This window comes from Sipha flava, unplaced genomic scaffold (assembly GCF_003268045.1).
Source record: "Sipha flava isolate LNK unplaced genomic scaffold, YSA_version1 1_pilon_pilon, whole genome shotgun sequence".
Lineage (NCBI taxonomy): Eukaryota > Metazoa > Arthropoda > Insecta > Hemiptera > Aphididae > Sipha > Sipha flava.
The window spans coordinates 1,802,433-1,822,361 of NW_020272783.1; the positions used below are offsets into that span (position 1 = coordinate 1,802,433).

At 28.3% G+C, this 19,929-nt stretch overlaps 1 protein-coding gene across 1 annotated transcript; it reads left to right on the forward strand.

Annotated features, from left to right (window-relative positions):
* Nucleotides 1-770: 770 nt before the first annotated feature.
* On the forward strand, nucleotides 771-18,894 carry LOC112682051. Its single transcript, XM_025552514.1, has 6 exons — nucleotides 771-1,169; nucleotides 3,541-4,006; nucleotides 7,041-7,149; nucleotides 16,636-16,968; nucleotides 17,055-17,323; nucleotides 17,564-18,894. Exons 2-6 carry the CDS (start codon nucleotides 3,552-3,554, stop codon nucleotides 18,048-18,050), a joined length of 1,653 nt encoding a protein of 550 aa, XP_025408299.1. The 5' UTR covers nucleotides 771-1,169; nucleotides 3,541-3,551; the 3' UTR covers nucleotides 18,051-18,894.
* Nucleotides 18,895-19,929: the final 1,035 nt, after the last annotated feature.

A 19,929-nucleotide genomic window follows, 5' to 3' on the forward strand; every position in this document is an offset into this window, starting at 1 on the left:
ACTAAGTACAGATATATATTTTTGATAATTGACATTTTTGTACCATTCTTCTGGGTTTTAGTTAAGGAAATCTGTAGCAATGTTAAACCTTTCAAAAAATTTCATCCATGAACTGTTGATAAAATCAGAAATTTGTGAACTTTTTAGCAATGTTAAATTATTCATCGGGGTAACATAACGTTTCATAATATTTTCATTTTCATCTTGAATTTTAAGTGAATCTACCATTTTTATTTTCAATGGCAAAGGAATCTTTGAATCAAAAAATGAAAATGCCACTGCTTCAGTATTTAGATACCACAAATGTCTTCATCATTTTTTCAATGTAATATTGGATATTTGTTTTTCAATATTTTCATAATTAATCAGACTCTGAATGAATAAAATATCTTGGTATGGGACTTCAATTGCAACATGTGAATAAAACCATTTTTCATTGTAAGCGGATATAATAAAAATACAAGTATTACGATACGCGTTTTCTTGTGTTTTGGTCACATGAAATTGTTTTCTAAAAATATATATTTTCAAACAATATTCAAACACTGTATAACGCTGCACTAACGCAGCGGTACAAGAAAATAGGTATACAACGTTTTCGATGGGCTGTTGTCGCAGGCAACATAACGTACACGGTCGCCATGATGGAATTTTATTTTTCTCCCTCTTATCAAACATCTTCGTCCACTCGCTTTGCGCGGCCCATTATCGATTATCGTCAGTCACTCGATAGTCACCCGTTTCCATTTTTCTGCTGACCAGTATCGCGAAAACAATAAACAAAATCGAAAACAGAACGTGTACTCGTTTTTTATCCTATCCCGTTCGTTCAAGTCATTCACCTTTCCATAAATTGCTTTTGTTTTCATATTTTTCCCTGGCCGTTCGTCGAAAATCGATCATCATCAGGTCCGCGCACAATCGCCGCAATTATTTCAAGCCGTCGATCGTCTGTGCAAGCCGCCGTGCGTTGATCAGTGCGTTTCGATTTTGCTTGTCGTTATGAAGTCCGTTCGTTATCGGATGGTGTCTAAAGAGGACGATACATTTTAAAATATTCACAAATCCTCTTCGCTAATCGTTTTTTGTAGTGTTTCTCGAGTGCGACCGTTCAAAGTTCGTGTAGCAGTCTTATCGTTTCACCGAAAGTCGTACGAGAAGCTTACATGGTAAGTTTTCTATTATGTTATTCGAGATGATAATAGAAACTGGTGTTTTCACCGTTGAATATACGTCATCAGACGAAAATTGTTGTGCCTATCTAGATTCTTGTGATCTTCATGCCTTTAGGTCTACTCTCCCATTACTATTGGGAAATTACAGCCTGGATCTCGCATCGAGATCTTGGATGTTGAAGGGCCCAAATCGAGATATTTATACATTGTTTGTTTTTTTTCTTATATTATAATTATCATCGCTTTCATTTCAAAATGTACCTTCTTATGAATTAAATATCTTAAATGAAGGAGAACTAAAGCCAAAAACTCTGCTGTTTACACTACCTGGAAGTTAATACTCCAACCGTAATTGGAAAATACTTGACTTATACTTAACTTTTCTCAGGCTCTAATATACTTGTCAAATACATTCTGCATCAACTCTGTGTTAAGTATTGCTGTTGTACGAGATTTTGACTAACTCTAAATACTTAATCAACAGTTAAAGTCATGGACACTTGTATGGTTTAATTGCGTTTTTCAACATTAAATGTTATTAAACTGTAGACATTTTTCATTGATTTCTTGTGATCTAGATACACAAACAATTTTACTTAAAATATGGCCCAACACATATAAGTACTAGATTTATAAACATTTCAACATATATAATACTCAAAACTGGACACAAACCTAATTTTCCTATTTTTACTATCAATACTACTTAGTACTTAATCTTTACAATGGTTAATAAAGTTAAAATTTTGCTGTAATAATATCAGTGTTTTTCTGCTTAGTATTTAAATAAAAATTTTTGTCGTATCTAAACATCTGTAGCTTTACATATATTTTATGGTAAGGATTTCTTTATATATTTCATAAATCTGAAAATGTAGTTGACTTATTCATAAACCCTCCTCCTAAAAAAAAAATCTTAGTTATAAATACCTAACTTTTATAAAGTAGAAAAATATTGGGTATTTTGTGCAAGTTTATTAGTTTTATTTGCAAGGAAATAATTATGGAGATACATGTAATTTGTTATTCTAATACTAATGTAAATATAGACTATTTATTAAATTTGAACATTTTGTGATTGAAGTAACTAATTGTATAATACATAGAAATTATATATTTATGTATTAAGCATCTTATTATTTTTAAGTATAACTTACTTATTTTAAAACTATGATATATACTTCTACAATCGTTTTAAGATCATTATTAAAGTTCAACCGCTCAATAATCCTAAAAAATTAAAATTAATGGCCATTGAAGATTTTTAATATTCATTTTTTGGAATGGTTTATAATTAGTGTATTTTAAATTTTTGCAAATATTACTAAATTAATGTTGGTTTTTGCTATTTTTATTTTATTTAAAAGTAGTTTATTCCATCTTAAAAATATGCATAAGTATATGCATTTGGTAAGTTCTTCATATTTTTTAGTTTAGGCTGTCTAAAAAATTAAAAAATTATCATTTTAGACTGTATCAATTGAATATATAATTAAAGTAGTTCTTTTATAAAATAAATAAAAACAAGTGAATATTATTTTTATAAAACAGGAAAATATTTTATTTTATAGATAGGTCTTTAATATGTATACACCTACTCATTTATTTCAAATATATTATGATATTGCTTCTGGGCTATTATGCAACTTATATTAGTACCTATTTATTATACAATTGTTAGTGATTACATTTATGGTTACAAGAGTAAAGTGATGGTAAGTGCAAAAAGCAACTGAAAGATTGTACCATTTTAAATTTATTTTCAGTATTATAGGAAAATTCTAAAACCTTAGCTATGAACTTCAATATCTTTTGAGATATTTCTGAGGACTATATCAATTATAAATTTAGAAAGTATTCAAGTATTCCATTTGTTGGTGTCATTTATTGTTTAAATTGCTCTTCATCCTATATACCTAATATACTACTAATTTAAATGTTATCAGCTATGTGAATAATCTGGTCAATAAATCACCAAATACTACCAATAATCATTACTCGTAGACCAGAATTTCTTTATATGAAAATGAACTTATTATGCCTGTTCTGTTCTATAATTTTATTGTTTTAATTTAAACTTACTAAATAATTAAAATAATTATTTGTTTTTTTAATATTTAATTCTATTAATTATGAAATTAATATTATTTACTGTTATAGGTGTTTACTATTTTGTAGGTTTGTTTTTAATTTACCAGATTTAATCAAAATGATTTACTTAAAGATGTATAAAAAAGAATTATCTTATATAATTTTAATTATTCAAATGCATTAAGCAATAAAATTACTATAATAATAATTGATATTAAAATATTTAGGATTTTTCATATTTTAAATTTCTCATTTTTAAAATATTGTGTTTTAGTTCCTGTCCATATGAGTTGCAAACGAGATACCATGGCTGATATAATGGTGCATTCAGCTGATAATTCACCTCGTCGTGAGGTATATCGTTGTGGTATGCTGTCTCCAGTACTTGGACCTCGCAGTAGTTTTCGTATGAATAGTGAACTGAAGCATAGCCGTAGTGATGATTTAATTTTACAAGGTGCTCCATATACTCCACATGATATGCAGCATGGTATTAGTGATGCTGCATTTCAAATTCAAAAAGATGCTTGTGTGGTGTATGACGATGAAGTAACTGATCATAGATCTTCTGCGGCTTGCTATGATTCTCCTATTGTTATTCAAGAATCAAATCCTACCCCATTATTAAAGCTCACTGGTGATTTTTCATCGGAAGGTGCTAATAAAAGATGTAGTGTTGTAGATCGTATTGATCCAGAAGACAGTATTGGTGATATAATTTCTCAAAATGATTTTTACAGGTAATAAACATTTTTTTTTACATTTTATATCTATGTACCTACAAATTATAAAATATATTCAGCCTTATTTTTATATTTTTATATATGTGTATTTAGCAAAGTATTATTATTGTAACTAATCATTTCAAAGCTTAAGTTATTAACAGAAATAGATAAAAACAAAAAACAAATTTAATGAGTTAAAAATATACTATATTTTAAAGATCATTCCACCCAAATTAATTCTGTATACTACTTAATTTCTTTCTTTACTAAAGTTTTTAATAGGATGTCCAATAAAAGTGTTCCATTTAAGTACAATATAACTGTTTATAATTTGTATAAATGCACAATAAAATTTACCTAACTATTTGAAAATAAATTTATCTGATCCTAAGTAGTGAATATCTAAATTACCAAAGACTTGATTATCAAATTTATTTTAGAGTACAAAATTTAATACTTATTATTTTTATTTTAAAAATTAGAAATCTATTAATTATTAGATTATCTATTTTTATTACTATATATGATGTTTTAATCCTTAAAAGAAGTATAATTTTTTTTTTTTTAATACATCATAAATAAATTATCTTATTAATTGGTTTAAATCAAATTTTAGCAATACATTTGATGATAAAAATGTTGAAAACCAATTAATAATAATAAATCTAGTTTTTACTATCCTTGAGCATAATGATTAACATATTTATATTTTCTAGGTTTATAATATGTTATAGTGACTTAACTGGGGGAGTTTTAAATTTGGTGTATCTTTATTAAATATAAATCAAATATTTATATTAAAACTTTTTAAATGTATAAGTAGAAAATAAATCTTGAACTTAAATTTATCAAATATTTTTACTTCAATTTTCTACACCATCCAACTAACTGTCCTTCCTTATGCAGTCCAATAAGCCTCTTCCCAATTCTATCAAAAAGATTTGAGAAACTATTACTAAAATGTACTAATGATACAAATACTTTACCTAACTCTCAATTTGGATTCCATAATACCCATTCCACTATATATCAAATGCATAGACTAGAAAATCTCATTTGCCTTAAAGAAAAATCTCTACTGTAGGTGTACTTTCCTCCAACTTGGTTACCTCATATTAAAAATAATATTTTTATCATTAAATAAGTGCCTGCTTTTTCTTCGTTTCTTGCTAACCTCCAAAAGTATAAAATACCTTTATAAATTATTAATCTACAAGCTACTATTAAGACCCATTTGAACCTATGAAATCCAGATAACGGGCTCAGCAAAAATTTCAAATATTGACTTTATCCAAAAGTTCTAATCAAAAATTCTTTACATCATTTCTAAAGAACCTTACTACGACTATAATAAATCCCATCCCTCCGATCTAGAAATATCCACAGTTACTGATTTAGCTAAACTGCATTATAAGTGCTTCAATAACCGGTTAAACCACCATCCCAATCTACTTATTTTCTCTACTTAAATCTCAAAAAAGACTTAAAAGTCAAAGGTGTCGTAACCTAATCATATGAATATATATATATATATATAAAAAATATGTGCTATACAATAATTATCTTATTGAAGTACTTCTAATGGATAGAAATTACTCTGTGCTCTGTGCGTGTATTTATTATTTCCAATGGCGTATACAAGGGGTGATGTAGGGGTCAGATCCCCCCATAGGTCTTTTTAAATATGTATAAAATAGTGTTCTTAATGTTCTTAAGGAAATTATAAGGAAACAAAAAAATATTGCAAGGATTTATTGTAAATTATTATTTTGACACATTCAATATTTATATTAATATTTATATATATATATATATATATCTTATTATTTATTATTGAAATGTGCAGGTACTTAGGTTTAGGAGTTTTCCTTCCATAATATTTTTTTTCCAACTGATCTCCCCCCTCATACAAAAGTTATGTATACGCCACTGATTATTTCATCTATTAAGCTTGAGTTCTAATTATAACAAATTGCTTAAAATAAAAAAATATAGTTAAAATCAATTTGTGTACTCATTCTCATTTACATATTGTTATGAATTCTTGTAAATATTGTTTTTAGTATTGTGTTATAATGAGTAATTACATTATTAAACAATATGTATGATAAAAATATAGAAACGTGATGGTTTAATTATACATTAATATTTAATAATTTATTTATGAAAAGATTATTATAGAATATAATATAATAATGAGAGTATTATTATATGATGGTCCATGAGTTAAATATTAAATTACTTTTAGTCTAATATAAACATATTACAATCTTAAGTCTGTAATTGTGTTGTATTTTACATTTTGTAATTATTATCATAAATACATTAGTTATATAATGAGATAAATTTTCTGATAAAAATAATACCCTTATCACTATTATCAGTGAAAAAAATATTCATATTCTTGAGTATAAAAATATTAAACTCGGTTTTTTTTAAAAATTAAAATATACCACCTTTATTTTTAATAATTTATGTTGTTTAAAAAGGTCAACAACTTCATTATTTTGATTACTTCTTTACATAATTTCAGTTAAACTTAATATGTTAAAATCTATTAAGTAGGTATTTATTTAACAAAAATATTGCTTTTAATTAACTCATTAAAAATTGTTATTATTTTATAAGTGTTTACATTTCTATTTAATTAATAGTATTTATACTAACTAATTACTCTATATCATTAATTTAACAGTAACACAATAATGCAAACTACATTATTTTTATTAATTGAATTAAAAAAAAAGAATTATTATTATTATTATTATTATTATTACACTGTTAATTTTAGCAGCCAATAGCCCACTTACCAAAACTTATTCAAATGAAACATGTTTAAAAAATATATATTAAATAAATTAAATCCATTCAACTTGAATATCATATTTGTAAGCTTCATTAATTCTATTGTTAAAACCCCATTATAAGCATATATATATTATATACTCGTATATTTAATTTTTAAATTATTTCTTATTTATTCTATAGAAAAATGTTATTCTAATAAAAATTAATTATCTTATATTGACACTTTAATTTGTATTTTTAGATTTGTACTATTCAAACGTCACTATGAAAAGTATCTGGATATATCCCGAAAGTATGAAGAAGCTCGTAGTTTGGCATATTATTTGGAAGAAAAATATCATGAAATCAAAGTAAGTTATTTTCTTTTGTTTTCTGTTATTCTATTTCTATATAAAATTCTAGGCGTCTGTACTAAATATATGTCTGGGCTCTTTACAAAAGTTTCAATTATACAATTTATCATAAATTAATAAAAGTAAAGATTCTTAAGTACTTTGATAATAATAATGTCTTTTTTGTTTTTTTATTAAATATATTACTAGTATCCAAATGAAAAAAAAAGAAAAAAACAAGTATCTATATTTTAATTCATATATTTTTTTTTTAAATAAAATTTTATTTTATGGGTTTTGAGCACAATGAAATCAGTTATGACATTGATGAAATGTATTGCTGAAGCCAATGCATTCTTTGTACATAAAAAAGCAAGTGATTTTAATCGTTCTTGTTAATCTTTACCACGTCTTCAGCAAATTACCAATCTTATAAAATAACCTTTTTGCTTCAGCTACAGTCACTGGAATAGTAAATAATATTCGGACTAATACATACGTTTACAAAAATTATTTGGACATTTTTTCTCGTAAATAGAATTTAATAGTTCGAGTGGTGGCATTAGAATCCTTTATTAAAATTTTGGAAATTATATAGTTTTCAGATGTAACAATTCATGAAACATATTTTCAGATAAATCTTATTTGTATTTTTGTACTAGTGATTTTGTTTTCGATTCTAATTCTTCATTTCTCAGTGATAAAATGTTGATTATGTATACTCGATAATATTTTATACCAAAACGAAGACATAACCATAATTATATTTAATATAAAATAAGTATTCCTATTAAAATTTAAAAACTTATGAATTAATTTCAACGAGCCTCTTTACTTAAGTCTTTAAGTCCAACAGTTTCCCATGTGGTGAGTCTGTATATGATGAGATCATTATTTAACGTATTGTTTGAAATAATTCCGAACGAATATAGGTCGATACATATTTTTGTGTTCTTTATTTTTTAGTTATTAGCACTTTCACTATTTCGATGGTTGGCTTGAACGACAACACCCACAATAATAAAACCACATAAGATAGCCAGAGATGATGATTGCTTATTTAAATTAAGCCTAATGTAGAGCCTCTAGAGTGGTCTTATAGCACTAATGTAATATATAGGTCATTTGTTATAATTACACTACGCGAGAAATAGAAAAGAAAGTGTTATATGTCTTTGAGTTGTGTCCAATATACTTATGCATTTCTTCTAATTTGTAATACTTATTAATGCTGAAAAAGTTTGGTCTCTAAAATAGTTATGAGTGAAGCTGAGCAAAACCAATTACTTCCTCTTCGACAGTTATGATTTGTCTAAGTTAAAGTTTTTTTTTTTCCAAAATTAAATAATTCGTAGCAGAATAAAAACACTAGTTAGGTAATAAATCTAATATCTTGTTAAAAAAAAAAAAAAGTAATCATTACGTTCACATAATCATCGGCACCAGTTGGTAGTAATTGTCGTCCACGCGTTATGCAATAACAAACCTGAAGTGAGAGTTGTTCGTGTGGGTAAACGCATGAAGGTACCATCAGGAAATCCTATCGATCAGATTTTTCGTACGTAAATCTAACGTTGTAAGTCTTGGCTGACGTATTCGTCTAGATTTTTTATAATATGATCGAAAAACAAAACAAAACTACTCGTAAATATAATACCTATATATAACTAATAAAACATGTTAAGTAGAGTTACCTTGGCGTTTTAAATTTCCAAGGTGAAACCACCTCGTTCTAGTAGTAATAAGGGAACAGAGTAAAAGAAATTAGAACCATGACACGTAATGGTGAGACGGTTATATAGTAATTCTATTTACTATCTTTAGGCTATAATACTCCCCATACATGAAAATATCGTCACTCGAAAGATCATCTTATGCATGTAAGTGTGTTTATGTGTTATTTTGTAGTCTTGCATAAAAAAAATACTACTGTATAATTCAAATGTATAACGATGAGCAAAATGAATACCGTATCAAGAAAAAATCCGATGCGTGGAGAATATTCTAACTCTTTGCATTGAATCGCATGTACGGGTAAGACAGTCACGCCGGAGATCTTTATTTGTACTCGTTAGTCTTACCTTTTCACATGGCCCGAAGAAAGTTTTAAATGTCATTCAAAGAATATTCTATTGATAAATGCTACGTGAGTGTTTACGAACGATGACTAGTGTATTATATAAAAATGTGTAAATAATTTTTATTCGTTGAATAATTGAATGAATACTAACGCATTTTTATGCTTTTATTATTGCCCAATCTCGGCGGCAATTTTTTTTATGTGGATCTTGACATATTTTTTTGTTTCATATTATCTTGGTGTATTTAATATAATTAAAAATTAAAGATTTTATTTTGTAAAAAAGCGAATTACTATTATATGAATTTGTTGGCTTCCTTATACATTTGTCTTTTAATAATTTAAAATTTTAGGTAGATAGAAAAGATCTGATAAAATATATTAATAATGTATATATATATATATTTATTTATAAGTACTTCACGATTTATTGAATACATACTCATATTTCACAATTATAAATCTTTCCTCAAACAATGTATTTTTAAATTATAGTGGTAAGTAAAAATAGGAATATAAAATTAGATTATAACAACTTATTTTGTATAAAAATTGAAAATAAATAAATTAGATTCGTTCCGCATAAATTAATCATGTGAAATAATTAAACAATACACTTAATTTTTTATTAATTATTTTAGTATTTCACATCTTTAGTGTTTTTAGTAGATATATAAAACCATATTACCATATCTATTTCTATATTTTGTCAATCTTAATATTATAAAATATATTTCATTGTAAATAAACACTCCCAAGAGATAAAAGAAACTTCTATATGAAGGCCCCTTCACATTTATTTCTTTAATGGATAAATGTAATATTTCCCATAAGATAAAGTGTATATAAGTATGAGTGTTCTTATGAGTTATGGATTTGAAATATTAGTACTTTGCCCAAATCGTCCGGAAAACTACGAACACACGTGTGACAAGTCAGGTTAAAGTAATCATTTATGTATACTAAATGGGGTAGAGACTTATATTTTTTGAGTGTGTTGTTTCTTTGTATAATGCAACGAACAAAACATTCTAAAAAAAAATCTATATTAGGCGTCTTTCTGGATATACATTAATTTTTCTTACGTTTGACAGTCGATCAAATTGATTACCTAATTAATGCAAACGTTAAAATCCATAGTAAAATAATGCATATATTTGACTATAGTGACTTTGGTATATGTCTTCATATTTTCTAAACAAAATTAATGGATATATTTTTATTAAAACGATAAGATATTTTTAAATATATTTTTTCGAGCATGTTAATCTAATAAAGTATTTTCAATTTAAAATAAGAAATTTTATGCTCGAAAAAATATATTTAAAAATATCTTATCGTTTTAATAAAAATATATCCATTAATTTCGTTTAGAAAATATGAAGACATATACCAAAGTCAAGTCAAATATATACATGTATAGTATACATAATATACATTTGTAGAGGGAATTATATTTTGTTTCTTAATGTTTTATTTCTTAGTTAATTTATTATAATAGTAATAATCATAAACAATGTTTATGTTGCTCAAAGAAAAGCGTTATTGTTTAATAATTTTTAATTATTGTATTATATGCTTAAATACTTAGCTAAAAAAAAAGAAACGACAATAAAAGTTTATTATTTTTTAGATACTAAATTCTTATAATTAAATTTTATCATAAAATTAACATGGTTTTTGTATTTTCTATTATCAGTGATAATAATTCATATTCTTATCACTGATAACATTACATCTATTATATATACGAATAGAGTTAGAGAAATATAATTATTGATTTCTTTACAAACTTATAAGTCTAATTATCTCGTTACTTATCTATGACCAATAACCATAAAGTAAGGTAAATATATGATATAATAGCCAATAGGATATAAGATATCCTATTTTACTAATTAAATGATAATAATATATTTATTAAAGAATGTATTTAGAATTTAAAATTGTTTTTATGTCTTATATAAATTTCAATTAAAAGTATTTTTTATTTAATAACAATTTTAAGAATAATACATTTTGTTTAACGTTATTATTTTAATTGTTGAAAATGTGTTTCGTCTTATATTATTAAAAACATATGCATAAACCCTGGTATGTAGATAGTTCATTCTTGTAGATATTATAGAAGAGTTCTAGTTAATTTTATAAATTTATAATATAATTATTGTTTATTGTTGATAACAAAATATTGTTAAAAGTTAAGTTTTAAAAGTAACCTAAATAGATTGTTTTAAACTAATTCCATTCATGAATGAAATGTATTATGTAGTTTCCTCGAATATAAATAAAAAATTACTATATTGCTTACGTTTTTAATTTATATTTATTTATTTCGCGTCATGGTTAATGAGCACTAGCACTTCAGTTATACGGTATCGTACATAGTGATGTTTTTTTCCATTTGATAAATAGTATATAAAAAAATCACATTAAGCTACTTCTGTAAAATTATTTAAATATTCGGCTTGCATCCGTAACGGGAAATCGTGTACTTCCGTTTTCTACAAACGCCCATATGATAATCATATTCGAACAATAGAAAAACCCAAGATGATTCGGTCTTTAAACAAAACGAAAGCTTATAAACAATACGAAATGACCATAATGCTGTTGTAATATTTATAAATATAGTATGTAAGTATAGTATAGTCATTCTGATCGTGACTGAATTATGATATTACATATTCAAAGACTAACTAAAAGTGTTTTTTTTTTTTATGAATAGATATTATACGTCTTTATCAAATTAAAGTGACCAAAAAATTATATTATTATTATACGTATGTATCTTTGTTCAAGGACGTTTTTGAATCGCTCTCAATATTTTAGTGAAATTTAACAAAAATAATAGCATATTGCGACCGTACATGCTATGTAAATATTCTATATATGTACCATATACACGGCAGTATCCTCATGTGCATGTATTTGTTTTATACCGCGATTGAAAAGTTATTTTATTTACTACGATTATAATATTATTTATTATACTATTTTGCATTGTATTATGTACAAATAACTGTATCAATTCAAATTAATATACGATTTAAGTTAAATATTTATATATTATATTATTGAATGCATTTATATACTTTTACTCGGACAGTGACAAATTGAAATATAGTAGCACATTATAAACATATTTTTACTTATCGTCTAAATCTGTTTAGAACGATTCGTCGAATGCAAAAGATTACATTATCATTGAAATATTTCGGTTAAAAAAAACGTACTTACCGTGAAAAATAATGGCTGCGCATAAAAATACATTGGTACGGTAGAACATTATATTTTCGACACCGTACTCGAAACGTATTATTTGTCTTGCCACCGTATGGCAGTAAATATATGTATATATATATATCTAACCACCGGACATAATTGCAATAACGTGTTCACCAAGGCCACGAAATAATGTACATTTGAATTTTTGTACCCGGTACGCTGATGTTACCGCGAATACGTATTCACTCACACGAACGCTGTTCGTATCTATGTTTATGTTTGTTATTTATTATAATACACACACACATACACGCTTAGGTAATAATAATTTGATTTCGAAATTCGCGTCGTTTTGCAAAAAGAACACGCACAGCGCCGTGTAGCGGTAGCCCGATAAATGCATTCTATATGTCGTACGTATTAGAAAGTTCCATAAGAAATAGAAAAAAAAAGAAGAAGAAATAACATAATAAAACTGTCTGTTCGTTTGCGCTGACATCACGACGTACCGCGTTGAAGCGGCATTAAGTATGCAGGAATGAAACGAAACGGGGAAAATGTAATAAAATTGAACAAAAACCCTTTTGTTCATCTTGTTTATCACACCTTTGGCCATCTTTCGGTTATTTTTATCGTAACGCGCGCGCACGTTAAGTGATATTCACCTCGTACGTATATAACACAACGTAGGATAAAACGTAAAATGTATCGTTTCACAAAATATATTATACATTGAATGTTATAACGCTATACCACTCCGATGTGCGTTTAATAACAACCGCGGACGGCTCTGATGTTGCCAGCGCGAAACAATAGCGTACGGGTGTACGAGCATAATACCTGTGGATGTAAAAATAATAAAAAGCCGGGGAACTAGGCCGCCGCCGAGAGTTCAGTACACTTTCCAATCCACGCGCTGCCGTCTAGACACTCTTAGCACGGAAATGTGCGCACCTACGTCCTCCTTTGAACAACGGCGTAGCGACTTGCGTGGGAAATCCTATGGAAAAACAGCTTACGAATCGCAACTGGTTCACGATGAGACATTGGAATTCGCGTTTTATTTTTATGTATATACGTGCGCGTGTAAAATGTATACATATCGGATTGCGTAGATCGTGCCCCTACTCGCACTGCACAACAATATAATAATATACGTATAATTATCAGTGGTGCACGCGGGGGGGATTAAGGGGTTGTAACCCCTCCCTCGAAATTTTCTCTGATGTCTAGGTTAAAATTTACAAATCTTACAAGTTTGAATTATGAAGAGCTAGTATTGAATACCTAGTATCATTGATTATAGAATAGTATTTTCTATTATCAATGCTATTATTTAAGTCAAAATATATTAAGGATTTGCATAATTTTGTTAATTGTAAAATGTGTTACATTTTTACCTTGACCCCCCTCCCCTCCGAAAAAAAAATCCTGTGTGCGCCATTGATTATTATATTATTCATTCCGAAGATTGGAGATGGATGAACGAAAATCCGATCAATATGGCGCATCAACGATATCTGATTACGCGTTGAGACTAATATTCAATACAGTTACGACGGCCGTCCGCAGCTATAAAAATGTCTCGGATTACGGCACACGTCGAAAGATTTGAAGACTTGTCGTCGGAGATTCCACACCTATCGGGTTTTAGAATTTAATCACATTATCATTGAATACGAAAACGCGTTTTGATTTTCGACAGTAAAATAGTTTTATATTTTTAAACACTTCATTTTTATTTATTTAACGCCTACTTTAGAATGTATTGCATTTTATAAAAAACACGAAACCAACGATTTATTATGTACATGATTTTTTTATATGGTAATACGATTAGTCGATAAAAGATAATTTCACTAGTTTTGCCAAAAAAAAATTTGGTCTAGTCAAGAATTTATAATTTATAATTTTTATGCTTTTTCCATATAAGTTTCAACGCTGTAGGAGTATAATAAAATATACTCGTATTATAAGTCTAGATAATATATTTTGTTTGTCCAACCTGTTTCGAAATTATAATATGTCTTATCGAATCTATTTTGTATAAATTATATTTTATTGAAATCGATCGACATTTTATACATATATTTAGATAGTTTACGTTATATTTATTTCTATAATTACTATTTTTCAATCTTGTATTGGAACCAAAGAATTGTCATTAATTTTTATTAGTACAAAACCATTGAAATATTCATCCTTTTTGTTGATCCACTTACCTATGTTTCTTAAATTAAATCCAGTAGAACCAGTAAATGATCATTAACGAATTTCGAAAACATATACAAATAATAAATAAAAAGAGCTATATAACATTATATTTGAAATGTTCTTAAAATACTTTTATAAATTCATGTTCAAAGGTAGTATAATTCTGATTCAATTGCTTAAAATGCCAACAATACAGTTTAACTATGTTATCGCGAATACAATTTTATTCGTATATTTCCTTACACTTCAATACTTACTAAACTTTTATACGTACGTTCTAAGTTACTTTTTTTGCAAAATTAATTTTTTATGTATTCTACTATCAGTACAATACAATTCAAAAATCTTTATTACCTTCTATAAGTAGTATAGTTTGTTTGGTTCCATGCGACTTATTCCAATTGTTTTGATAATATTCGGCCTTTATAGTTAGTTAACTAAACGTAAACTGAAACATATTTTGACCATTCAAGTACACTTGGTAGGTTTTAATGTGTTCTATTTTTATTATGCTATATTATTAATTTACTATTTTATATTTTATTTACAAGGTGTAAACTTCATTAGAACGGGAGTATAATGCTTTTTTGTGGTGTGAATCATATACATAAACACATGTGTTTGCTGATAATTTTCTTGTGGTAAAAGATAATTCTTCATTGATTTGTTATTTAGATATGTTGACTTTTTGAAAAAAATCATGAAATTTCAAGTTGTGTTACTTAACATTTCCAAGTAAAAATTGTATTATATTCATTTAACAAATATATGTAATTTATAATCGTACTCAATAACTACACTTAATAATAAAAATATTTAACATTAATTATAGACTATTTTTTTAAATTAACGGATAATACAATTCATCAAAATTATGTTTGATAAACGTATTTGACTGCGTTTATAATATATGTGTACTTTCATAATTCTTAAATTATATTTCAAGAATAAATTTTCAATAATCCATTGTCTCTTGTGATGGGGAAAAGTAAAATGTCAATGATGTATTTTGAATTTCATAATCAAACGTATTTATAAGTACAATATTTGTGTATTTCATAATATCTTTGTAACTTATCATGTTTTAAAGTATATTTGTTTATAAATATGTTTTACTGCGTAAGATATTATTTAAGCTTAATGATTTTTATTTTTTTTAATGAAATTATATCACTATTTTTTTATAACAAAAATGTTACATGTACATAAATGAATACTTAGCGGTACTTATGAGATGGTTGTTATGGTACGAATAAATTGTTTATAGTCTTTGAAGTAAACTTCATAAATACACTATGCATTAATATTTCGAGCGTAACGTTTAAAAAATTTAAATAGTGTTAACTAACCAGTTGAATTCTAAGAAACATATTAATATAAAATAAAAACCGTAATGAAATTCAGTGTGTGTGAAGTCAAGTTTTATTCATTTCACCATAGTATCTTAATCTAATTTTAAAAATAAATTATGTCAAATCTAAATTTAATAAAATAATTTAGTGCAAAATAATTAACTATTCACGTCGTAAAGATATTTCGTAATCTATTACGGGCGTAATGGTGGCATTGTATATTGAAAATCTTTCGATCTATTTGACTTAACTGTATATTCGACTAGCGAACTGTGTTTTCTCGTGATCTTTAGTCTGGAGTCGTCAGTAACTAGCTGTTGATAGAATTTAAAGAGTTTAAATACAAATACTAGTAATAAAATGTATGAAACCAATCGATGTCATCTCCTGGATGTACGCTGATTTCACATACAATAGCTACGAGAAGTACGTGACGTGTAAACCCACTTTTTTACTGTGTTGAAAATGCTCGTATATTATCATATAATTGTGACGCCAGTCTGTACCCGTTGTTGACCTGAATAGTTATAATGACCAATACTATGTTCGCTTATAGTAAGAGGAAAAAAAAAACTGGTTGTGTTCGCTCAATATAACTTAGATTTATTTTATTTAATTTTCAATTTTCAGGCAGAACGTGACAGCTTAATAGATACTCATCACGAGTTGGAGAAACAGCTAGTGACTAGGGATCTCGAACTACACGAAAAAGAAGAAGAACTATTTTTACAGCTAGAAAAGGTTATAAGGCTAGAAGAAGACTGCGAAAAATTGCGCACAGAAAAAGACAAAATGGTAAAATGGAAAGATCGTCTAGAGCGAGAAAAAAATGAAGCGTACAAACAACTTCGGCTTCAAGCCGAATCTTCAGAAATCACCAGGCGTAACTTGGAAAGAGCTCGTTTGGATGCGTTCAGACAGTTTTCGGAGATTGCTGCCGAAAAAGACACACTTGAAAGAGAGGTAAGATGCTTGTAAACCATATGAATACAAACTGAAATATTACAAAACAATAAAAGACGATTTTTATTTTATTATTTCTATTTTAGAATTCCAGACTGAAGGAAGTGTTGGAAGATTTGGGCAGAAAAGCTGACTTGTACCACACCAACAGCAGACAAGCGAGTCAAAAAGCTAAACGTGTTTCCGGCTTGGAACGCGAAGTTAACGAATTGAAAATGATGGCTAAACAGTCGGCTACTTTAAACAGTCAACTGCAGAAGGGTATGAAACACTTGGCTACGTGCAGGCGCAAGAAATGTTCCGTTTGCTCTTACACGAGAGCCACATTCGGGGAGTACACGTCGAACAGTAACGGGTAAGCTTAAGTATCATGGCAGATATTTAATACTTTTGTTTTTTTGCGCTTTCTCTATTTGTAAGTCCACGCAGACTGAAAATAAAAATATATTGTCCCACCTTTGTAATGTGTATGTCGAACCACTAACCGTCGGTCTCTTTTTTTTTTTTTTAATAAATATGAATACAAACTATTACAATATTATTTTTTTTTTTTTTTTGTATTTTATTCCATGTACGTAATATTGTTCCTGTATAGGGAAAAGACTTCGAGGTTTATCGGAGGTTGTTTTCCGCTCGACGAGCTTCGCCGTTCCTCCGACCGGATGTCCACGTCGGACATCGAACTGGAGTGCGCTAAACTCGCGGAACGGCTGTCGGCGTGCTCGTTCCCGCACACGCCGCCGTCGACACCCGAACGGTCCGTGGCCAGCGGTTCGCTGTCCCGGTTCGTATCGTACATCGACGACGCGTTCTCGTCGGCCAGCGAAGACGAAGACGTGTGCATCGGCGTCGGCGGCCGACCGGCCAAGTGCACCAGCAGCACCGCCAGCCGCCGTCAGTTCTCGTCCGACTCGGGGATCTCTTCGTCGTCGGCCACGCCGACCGACCCGAACAAGATGATGCCGGCCGGCGGCGGCTGTCACCGGTCGTCGTCGTCGTTCAACCGGTCCGCCAAGTGGACGTCGTCGTTCAGGAAGCTCATCAGGCGCGTGTCCACCAAGAAACAATGCGGCGAATCCTAATCTCCTCGCCACCGCCGTCGACTCCTCGGAACGACACGGGCGTCGTACAAGTAATACCGTATTACTTTTTCGTCGACCTGTTGTCGTCACGCCATCATCATCATCATCACGTATGCTTGTTTTGTTTTTCTCTTTTTTTTTATTTTTAATACTTTTAGTTCTCGTAAATAGTTTTCGTCATTACTATGTGTGGTACTACCGCTACCACTATTACTACTACTGCGACGACAATAATGATATCTCGTTGTTGTAGTATGTCGAATCTATCTGTTGTCGTTAATTGTGCGCTGTAGACAGTGTATATTATGCTGTTTTTGAAAATTTATCCCGCCGTCTTATTGTTACGGTCGTTTGTTCACTCAAAGGTTGTGCTGCTTACACGGAATCCTTAAAATACATTTACGTGTTCGAATAATAAATATTCTAGGTGCTGAAATCCTGACGATAATATACCTTGATGAAGTATACGTACTACTACTGTACTATATTTTTCTCGTTCTCATATCTCCTTCTTTATTGGTCATATTGTTTTTATTATTATAATTTTTAACGCTATAATTGCAGTATTAATATATTTATCATATAAATATATCGTTAAATTTCATTTAAACTCATCATTCCTATAACAGTTTTATTCCTATTATTCCTATCTATAAATGATTTCTTCCGTTCGATTTTTCGATTCTACGCTTATTTGTTGTATCACATGTTTTTTTTTTTTTTTTATTGAAGTGTTGCATTTATTACAGTATCTATTAAAATGTTTACGAATTGATGAGAATCAGAAGTAACGAATGTTTGTTATAATAAATTGAAATTAGTTAATATTACAATATTCCTATATACGATCTAATAATTAATTTAGTTATTCATTTTAACTGTAAAAGTTTTCTTTCTAAAGATATATTACATATATTTTGTCTTAGGACGTTTTTAAAGTTCAATAATTTTACTGTTGTTAGAAATTTAATACTAAGTATCATTGTAATTGAATAATATTTAGTTTTTATAATGTAAACAAAGTATGATTAGCCCTTACATTGGTTACATTATACTTGTTCAAAATTTCATAAAATATAAATGTTTTAACAGATTTTAAAATAATAAATGTGTTGATTACTCATGAAAATGCCTTACCTACTTTGATTAAATGCTACTCCAGTGCCCAGTTGGGCCTTTTTTCATCATATAAATTGTATATTTAATATAAGTTGAATCAATAAAAGTGAATGTGACTTGACGGTTACAACAATTACTGAAGGTAAAATCATATTCTTCGAAAAGTTGACAGAAAAAGGATAATTAATGAGTACCGGTAAAAATGGTAAGTCGATATATTTTTTAGTAATCAGTTGGTTAATGATAATCTTAATTACGAAATTATACTAATAATGTTATATGCCTGTATTGCTATTACAAATTGAGACGAAGTAATTATGGACGGAAAACGAAAAAGGTCTTGTTTTCTTCAACTTAAATGTATAATATTACACATTTATTTTTAATTAATCGTTGGTCCACGCTCGTTAGGTATCATTAACTAATTAGTAAATATTATAGAATACCTACTTAACGGTTATAATGTTTCTACGTAAATATGCGTATATTTATGAGATTATTGACACACGACTTATAACGAAATTAGATATTTAGTTTGAAAGAGTTATAGAACTATTTTCTATTACTCATAACGTCAATAATAAAACCTATTATTATTAACACGACCGTCGAATCGAAATTAAATCACCGAGAACCGCCAGCCGCTACGCTCTTCCGAAAGATTTGATTTCGTTGACGCTCCTCTGCCGCGTCCACCAAAATTATATTGTTGTCGTGTTCGCGTAACGATTTCATTGTACTGCGAGTACGAATTGCACTA

Coding starts and splice junctions, on each gene's coding strand:
- LOC112682051 (XM_025552514.1), top strand. CDS start 3,552: ATGAGTTGCAAACGAGATACCATGGCTGATATAATGGTGCATTCAGCT. Junction 4,007..7,040: donor TCTCAAAATGATTTTTACAG/GTAATAAACATT, acceptor TTGTATTTTTAG/ATTTGTACTATTCAAACGTC. Junction 16,969..17,054: donor AAGACACACTTGAAAGAGAG/GTAAGATGCTTG, acceptor TTTCTATTTTAG/AATTCCAGACTGAAGGAAGT.